The sequence below is a fragment of the Anabas testudineus genome, chromosome 3 (assembly GCF_900324465.2).
Source record: "Anabas testudineus chromosome 3, fAnaTes1.2, whole genome shotgun sequence".
Classification (NCBI taxonomy): Eukaryota; Metazoa; Chordata; class Actinopteri; order Anabantiformes; family Anabantidae; genus Anabas; species Anabas testudineus.
Genome location: NC_046612.1, coordinates 17,502,748 through 17,511,732, shown reverse-complemented (window position 1 = coordinate 17,511,732; position 8,985 = coordinate 17,502,748). Strand labels below are relative to the sequence as shown.

The window sequence follows — 8,985 nt, the reverse complement described above, 5'->3', positions numbered from 1 at the left end:
TATAATTTTCAATGATATGATGAGAGTGTTTTCATTTTTAAAAGCATTTTTATTAATGAGCTGTTTCAATTATCAGTTTTCGTTTATGTATATAGTAACCTAAACATAGAATCTATGGTTTGTTTCCAACATGTTGATTTTCTATTCGGTTATTGCAGCCTTTTAATCTCATTTCTATTAATTTATTGTTGGGTATTTTATCCATTTTCCATAGATTTAGGGGCCTGATTCATGTTAGGGTTAGTCTGGAATTCACATGTAAATTATTATTACGCTAATGCATTAGATGGCATGATGTTACAAATAAGTATTATAGAAATATACATACATATTACTTATGGTATTCATAAATAATTGTACTTTCCAAATGTGGACAAACATATACACTTCACATTGCATGTACACCACTGGTCGGCCTGTTTCAAACATTTTATTAAACAAATGTTAATTTCAACAATATATTATTTTCACACACAACACACTATATGTTCTTGTTTCCAATACATCTTCCCATAAAACGTTTCAAAGCATTTACAACTTTTATTTATCTGCATAGCAAAGTTCATTAGGGGAAATATAAAAACTTTAAACTTTTCTTTACAAACAGCGCCATCCCCAGGACAGCAATAGAATTACAAAAACAACAGGCCACTGACTGGTCTGACTGCGTTATGTAGTCAGTTTATATGATAACACCTTAAAGCACAGGCAGAAATGTGGCTTGTCAAAATATCTGATTAGATTTTAATTCAAGAAAAAGGACTTAATATATAAACAGTGTCTCCACATCTCATAATGAAAGTCAGTATTTATCAAACTTGTAAGAATGCCAAAGGGAAACAGCCAATCACAGATAAAGATGTCACATTTTGTACATTCCTTTAAAAAAAAAAGACAACATTAGTATTAAAATAAAGATGAAATAATATGAATTGGTCCAAAAGAAGAGAAAACATCTTATGCAAGAATTACTGCTGTTGGTGGACAAAATACATTAGACACATCATGTAATCAGCAGAATGTAGTAACACACCGACAAGTGCAGATAAGAAACAGTGATTGTAAATGAAATCTATGTCAGATTATGTCAACATCAGATTTGTTATTTTCCTTTACCCCTGATATGATGGGAAAAAAGTGGTTTCACATCCGATTAAAGTCAAAATATGCGTTTGTGTTTGTGACTTGGAATAAAAAGAAAGAATATATTCACATAAGTCCTAAATGTTAGTTTTACCAGTTTGATAAATACAGACCCTGATATCTTTTCAGCAGTCTAAATGACATTGCAGCAGGACTAAGGCAGTTGAAATGACAGTCGAGTTGAAGTGGCTTGGGGGCGACACAGTTTTTGAAGATTTGAAGTTACAAACAGACCCCATAAATGGAGTTGATGGATGAAGCTGGGTTCCTCACCGCTCCTCTGCTAGCATTGATCTGAAGTTCTTCAGCTCTCTAACACTTGTGGAAATCCTGTGGGACATTTTATGAACAGTTACATCTGCTCTGGAGGTGTGAATGTGTTATATTGAGAAAACTGCTTCTGCTCTCATCAGAATAAAAAATAAACTATAACCTGTTCAGAGAAGCTCTGGGTATTTAAATGTTAAACTTGTGTTTAAAATATCAGTTCACACTGTCTACAATCTTTCATATTGTTACAAGAATTGTACATATACTATATAGATATATCCTAACAATAATGTCTGTGATAAAGAGAAGGGTTAAATGGACATCAACCTGACTTGTTCATTCAGGATGTTTAAAGATATTCAACACAAAAACACCAAGAACCTATGGATAAGGTAAATAAATCCATAGTGAGATGAAGGTGGCAATAATCAATCGATGAAGTCACAGCATACAATATTTTAGAAGTTATACAAATCATCATGTGATGCAGAGAAACTCTCACCTTCCAAAAGCATTGAACAAAGAGACAATCTCCTGTCGGCTAAGCTGGAAACTGGGTCGCTGGTTGCTTGACATGGGCAGAGCTTCAATCTGTCGCTCCGAAAACAAAATCTTTAGCACTGTGCCTAATCCCTGAGTCTAATGGCAAGAGAGAGACAAAGAGAGAGAGAGATCAAAACAAAGAGCAAATCCCAATGTAATTCAAACATCATAACACACAGCTGAAATTGCTTATTGAAAATACTTTTAGCCAAAGATTGTATTGATGCACTGAACTGAACTGAACACTGTTTTTATAAGAAGAGTAAAATAGTTCTTTAGGCGTCCTGACCCACCTGAAGTTTTCCCCACAGTCGACATTTGAAGCAGTCCACACAGTCCATGATCTTGGAGATGTTTAGGAAGGCCAGCCTAATGTCTTCCTGTTGTAAACACAGTAGATAAAGAATAAATAAATAGGGAGCAACTGATGCACAATAAAATCAAAAGCACCTAAATTATATCACTTGTCATCATTTGATCTCTTTCTTTATCAACATTCATCTCTTCATGTTACTGCGATTGTGATTAACCATATATTAATTTAATGCTTCGCCATCTATCCATCAAAATACTTTCTGTTTGAAATGTTTTGAATGTAGTGGACGCTTAATTCAGATATAAAAAAGTAGCATTAAACACAGCATGTAAGAGGACGTTCAGATGGCTCCATGTTGTGTATTAAGATACGTTTCATCTAGGTCAAGCAGAATGTAAATACAGCTGAATTACTCCTTTAGTTACTTTTCTTTTATCTTTTATCTTTAGAAGATGTTCTTTTCATTATGAACCTAAACAGCCATGTGCTGTCTATCTTATAAAACATTACTGTATCTCCACATCAGTTTAATGTCTGTTAATTCAACAGAAGGTGACTGACCTTCAGTTTGGCTGCTTCTTTTTCATCCCCAGCAAACAGAGATCTCTCATCAAAGTGCAAAGGGAAAGATCTGAAAGAGTGAAAGTTGAGAATGACACCACAACAAACGTGTCACCTGTTCAGTAAATATTTTAATGTAGATTGTAGAAACTAACATTTCACTCCCACCACCTGCACCTTTACAGTAGCAACCCTGGAATTTTAAAGAGACCATATAACTGTCTAAATAAATAAATATAAATGTCTTTTGGATAGAGAACACTAAGAAATGAAAACAGAAAATAGAAAAATAAATATCACAGTTAATCTACTAAATCTTCATGTTACATACTGACCTGGCCAGCTGCAGGATCTGCAGCAGCTGCTCTTTGTGCTTCTTGTCCTCCTCGGGTCTGCCGGTGTACAGATGGAAGGACGGCTGCTGGAAGAACGGCAGGACTTTGGCGAGGGCTCGCAACTCTATCAGATACAGGAAGTAGAGGTTGCGGAGCCTCTTTGGCCCCTCACCAGCCGTCAGCTCTGAGTCGAAACGCTGTCTGAACTCTGTAACGTTGTGACCCCACTCCCTCTGAAACCAGTTGTCTGAAGACGAGAAGTGTAACAAAATCCTTTATTTAACTCAAAATGATGGTAATTCTGTCTGTTTCTATGTGGATTTTAATTTATTGATGAAGGGAAAAGAGTCATAGAAGTTCCAGAAGTCAGTAGGGATTGGGATATAATGATTTATGAACTCATTGCTGTGCAAATATAACATGTGAAACAAATAACAAAAATGCTGTGTTATTAACATACAAACACTTAAAATACACACCTTTATAGATGCCTGATGAATTATTTTAGATAACACTAAAATTGTGTCAGCATGCACTGAACTATTCATAATAAATGGTAATAATATCTCATTGTGTATGTTTTCAGGCTGTTTACAGCTGTGAAACCTGGGCTGCCCAAACAGCCACACCTTTTTGTGGTTTTAACGAATAGTCACAGGGACACAAAAAGATGCAAAAGGAGAATAAATGAGTCATTGAGGGCTTGTGTCTTACCATCCAGGAGGTATCTGGCACTCAGGTGTATGTTAATGCTGGCGTGGAGGCCTGAGACGAGCCGGTAGAAGGCTCTTTTCTCCACACACTGACCTGAGGGACAGAAACAGAAAAAGATTTCACAACAGAATCTTTCTCCATCAGTAGGTCATCTGCAGTTGAAATGTAAACTTACCATCCAGCCAGCTGTAGAATTTCCTTGCTGCAAAGACAACCAATGTTGTTGTCAGACATGTAGACAAAAAGAAACTGACAGTCCGACAGAAGAAAATCATGGAGCTTGTTTTAGTATAAGACCTCTCACCTTCACCTCCTGAGCTGCTACGGAAGGAGTCAGGAAGTAGTGGTCGTTTGACAGTGTATGGTCTGCGAGGAGGAAATAAAAGAAAAGGTTTAGAGAAATGTACTTTGAACACTGTGCAGATTAGCATTCTGCTGTTAATAGCAACTGTGAACATGAAGGAAAACTTGTGCCACTGCGACACTATTTCAAGATTTATACACTGATCAGCCACAAGATTAAAACCACAAAGTGGTTTTATTGTTACTTGATGCTGATCATGATCCACAAGCATCAAAACACAGCTTGCTTCAAAAAGTTTACCAGTTTTACTATCTTATATAAGATAAAACGGCCAAAATCTTAAATCAGAAGCATCTACTGATCTGTAGTTTGAGTGTTTACTTGAAGCAGTTCTCCTCGTAGATGCTGTTCCAGATCTGCCAGGCCTCTGGTCCTTTGTAGCCTGTGAATCTCTCGGGGTTCAACAACAGGTCGACATACTGAGAGTCTGGAGACGCCTCATCTGCAGAACCACACACAGTCAGGTCTAAGTTACTACTGTAGTACAACTTCTTTTCGTCAGTCTTGTTTGATACCAGCCAATGAAAATGAAAATAAAAGGTCAAGGTTTAAATGAAGGATGTATGGGAGCAGGCTGGAGAGCCTGGTTTATTCAGAACACAGTGTTTTAAAAATCCATTTAATATTACCGTCAACCACACAGAAGCGTTCTGCCTCATCATCGTATTTGCTCCAGTCGAGCAGAGCCTCTCTAGTCTCGTCACTGAAACAGACAAAAGACCAGACACATTCTCCTGTTTGGCATAAGTCAGAAATTCAACCTGCAACCACAACATCCTTTAAAGCAGCTTTCACATCCTCCACTATATGAGCCTATTTGTTTTAATATCTGATTGCACAGTAATACCGATGTGGGTGTAATGCGTTGTGACCTCAACTCTTAGAAACTTTTTTACGTTCTGCAGTCCAGACATTATCTTCATAACAAAACACGTTTCAAGAGCCATGTGAGAAGAACTACTGTCAATCAACATACATGTGCTCATCTGTGGAATCCAGTCTGCAGAATAAAAAGGTACCAACAAGACCCACCTTAAAGAGACGTCCACTGCTCCGAGATGCTGTTCCTTCTCACACTCTTCCAGCTGCTTGTTTGCATCTGCTGAGTACTGAAAACATAAACTGATTTTAATACATTCTGTATTAATCAATATATTTAATTTTCTTTTCACAGTTATAGAGTAAAACTATTAGATATTAACTCTTTATCTGTTAAATCTATCTGAACTCTATTTCTTCAAGTTGTTATATTATAAACATACTTATATTTGGGATTTACAAAATCCTCCCCTCAAACGGCCAGTTTGCTTTCTTCAAGCCGATCCTAACTCACCTTGTTGTGGGAGGGTGATCTGATCCCCTCAGGCACCTCATTCTGTAAGCAGAGTTTTAGTCAGTCAATAAAAGGCGATTGGCTTGTTTATAGCAAGGAGATCAGATAAACAATACAAACAATATTTATGCTTATGTGTCTATTTATATTCTGATTTTTTTATTTCTCTATCATAAGGAGGTCCTGACACATAACAAGCTCTATACTGGCTCCTCATCATTTCTCCTCCTGTTTCATGAAAACATGAAACTGGTCAAAACATTGATAAAAAACTAAAATGGCGCGATGGGTCCAGTACTTGTGTATGTTTTGTATTGCAAGTTAATGGAGTTCTCCTGTATCATGCACCTATCCCATTAATGCTTTGTGGATGTGCAGATGAAAGCTGTAATTGATTCAGATCAAAGCAGGAACTCACGGGGGAGCAGGGCTTCACAGCACAGTGCCTCAGACCACAGTGACTGCTGGATGTCCAAAATGGGCATGGCTTATTCAGGTTCACCTGCAGAGGATCAAGATCGCCAGCAACAGATTGGTTAATGTGTTGCTCTGTTTGTGTGTGTGTGTGTGTGTGTGTGTGTGTGTGTTGTCTGTCAGTCCACCTTACCTTGTAGAACCTGAAATAGTCCGACTCCAGAAGATTTTGAAGTTTAGGAAAAAGCTGGTCATTGTTGAAGTGGTCGATGGTCTCTACATCACAAGCACAATCGTCCAGGTTACCTGTGACCTTAGAGACATAAAGACAACACAAAAAAACAAGAAATGATTTAAAAGACTTCCCTCTCTGGCTCGTGTTACGTGCATGTCAGTAAGAGTGTCTTGCTGGATACTAGACTTCCCATAATTCAACTGGCCAGCATTATTTCATCAGGCACTCCCAGCATGGTAAATACCCAATCAACCAAACTCCACCCTCCCAGTTTGTAACACAGTCTCTGTAAAACCCAATCATAGGTTTTTCAAACTTACTGAGGTTGATGACTCAGGTACCATAATGAGGATCACACCTCAGAGAGCTGCTTCCCTCCTACTAATTATTCCATTATTGTTTAATATAATATTCTTTCACTTCTATTCGTTAGATGGAATTCTAAAACAGTACTATCACTATCTGTCACACTGTCATTAACAAGCTGTGCAGCACATTTTAAAGTATATCAGCTCATTGTTGAGCTTGTACTGTTTGTAACTTTTACATTTTCATTGAGTCTAAGTCCCATCAGCTGTTTTCAGGAAATAAGCCATGGTGCAGCTCTACCTGCCCAGCAACACATGGCACAGAGATGAAGTTAGAGACTAGGAGGATTTAAGAGTGACAGAATCAGATCCAGCATTTATCTCAGGATTTCAATACATTTAAGACATGCCTGTGGGGCATAGATAAATAAGAATAGAGAGAGTTGAGTGGCCAGAGACAAGACTCTGAAGTTGTGCTAATGCTGACCTGTATTTGCTCATGTATAAATAATCAACAGTTTGCTGACACGTACATACAATTTTACACAATGTTGCTGTTAAACAGCTGCTGGAAACTGGAGTGCTTCTAGCGTTACATTCATTCATTTTCATTTATTTCTAACTTTTATTTTTCTCATCATCACACTTCAGGTGGTGCTCAGGCGACTGGTTTCCCTGTAGGAAGTGGCGGACGTAATAAGGAGTAAAGCAAAAAGGAAACATGACATAAAACATCAAAACATTACAACAAAAAGTAACATTAGAGCCGAAACTACAGAATAACGAGCAGGCTGAGCACAAACACCGATCGGGGTCAGTTCATTGTATGTTACGGTGAGTTACAGCCGCTCACCTGACAGAAACACCTGCAGTCTGCGGATCCGCACAGCTGGAGGAGGAGCAGGAAGACCAGCAGCTTCATAACGACCTCTTCTGTCTGCACAGACCTCCGTTGATCACGATCCCACACTCAGGAGTCTATGTATTTACGCCGAAGCCTCACGTCTCACTATGACAAGAAGGTGGGAGGAGGCAGGGAGGATGTGAAGTTTGCTTCCTCGTGTTTCCTCATTTCCGATCCGCTACGTGTGATACGTGACGAGCTGACCGGCTTTAATCACACGTCAGACTCACACCGTTTCAGAACCTGCGCAGCGTGTTTTCGCGTTTAAACGCAGGTAGCCAAGAACATGACATTAAGATAATTAGCTTTTAATTTGAGGGCTTTTTTCTTCCCGGTCACTCAAAATAATCCGACATAAACAGACTAGTATTTCAATTTATTAGACTATAATTAGATCCAGTAGAGTAATGTGAAGAATATCCACATATACAAATGAATTTAATATCAGACTGTGAATATTTAGATTGACTAAAAGCGCTGAAACTAGACGATAGTTTGGAACTGGGTGTTTCAAATAAATGTCATTTTTTAAAAATATAATATTATAAAATATTATTATAATATCATATGAATGTACAAACCAAACATGCAGCAGTTCCCCCTGTTTTAACCCTGTCTGTTTACGTGCAGCAGTTAAACGTAATGAAAACGTCAGCCACACGGCGGCGCTATTTATTTACTTTTTCACTGAAAGGTACAAACCACTCAAATGAACTCGAATTCAATGTTTCTTATTAGTGCAACGCAATTATGAATGACGCCTATCTCAACATTAACAGTATTATCTGCAAACCACCTGATATTTTATATCAATTTAAAGAAATACCAATAAAATGGGAGGGGGGGTACAGGCAGTGAGGCATTAGGTGGAACTAATTTTGACTAGTACAGTATCTAGTTTAATCCAGTGGTTCCCAACCTAGGGGTGGGTTCCCTCCAAAGGGTCACGAGATAAATCTAAGGGCTGGTGAGATAATCAACAGAAAGAAAACAAGAGCTCAATACACTATTTGTTTTTTCACTTATTTCCTCTGAAATATTTGAGGTGAAATAAAATCATGTGAGACGCTTGGGGGGAACCTCTCTTTTCCACTTAGATTACTGAAACATGACAAGTAGCATTAAAATAAGCAAATAACAAATTCTCAAGTAAGTCCCCTATGACTGTTACATAGAAATATGACGTCAGCCTCTTAATAATGATGTGTCACTGGTGCTGTGGTAGTTTGGTGGAGGTCATGTACTACTAACACTGGAGTTAGGGAATTGTTTAGTCCAGAAACTTCACAAATAAATGTGAGAGTATGATGATTGAAGACAACAACAACAAGAACGAAACATTTTCTACTATTTCTATTTCCTATTGTTGTGTTTGTCTGATCTTCTCTTTTAATGATAAGGTTTTAATTTGACCACTTTGTGAATGTCTTTTTCCATCATACCGTGTGATCGGAGGAGTTTATGTGACATGGACATCTAAAAGTCACTGAGAGGCCTCAGCACTGTCTCCGTGATGGGGGGTCGCTCTTAAATTAACTACAAGCC

The 8,985-nt window shown here is 38.0% G+C and overlaps 1 protein-coding gene across 1 annotated transcript; it reads right to left on the bottom strand.

Annotated features, from left to right (window-relative positions):
* Positions 1-411: 411 nt before the first annotated feature.
* Positions 412-7,582, bottom strand: ero1a (endoplasmic reticulum oxidoreductase 1 alpha). Its single transcript, XM_026377848.1, has 15 exons — positions 7,390-7,582; positions 6,187-6,306; positions 5,998-6,081; positions 5,580-5,621; positions 5,279-5,355; positions 4,876-4,949; positions 4,568-4,688; positions 4,187-4,248; positions 4,058-4,084; positions 3,883-3,975; positions 3,169-3,415; positions 2,834-2,903; positions 2,250-2,336; positions 1,916-2,052; positions 412-1,473 (listed from the first exon to the last, which is right to left on the bottom strand). The coding sequence occupies exons 1-15, from the start codon at positions 7,456-7,458 to the stop codon at positions 1,413-1,415; spliced, it is 1,371 nt and encodes a 456-aa protein (XP_026233633.1). The 5' UTR covers positions 7,459-7,582; the 3' UTR covers positions 412-1,412.
* Between the last annotated feature and the right edge of the window lie 1,403 nt (positions 7,583-8,985).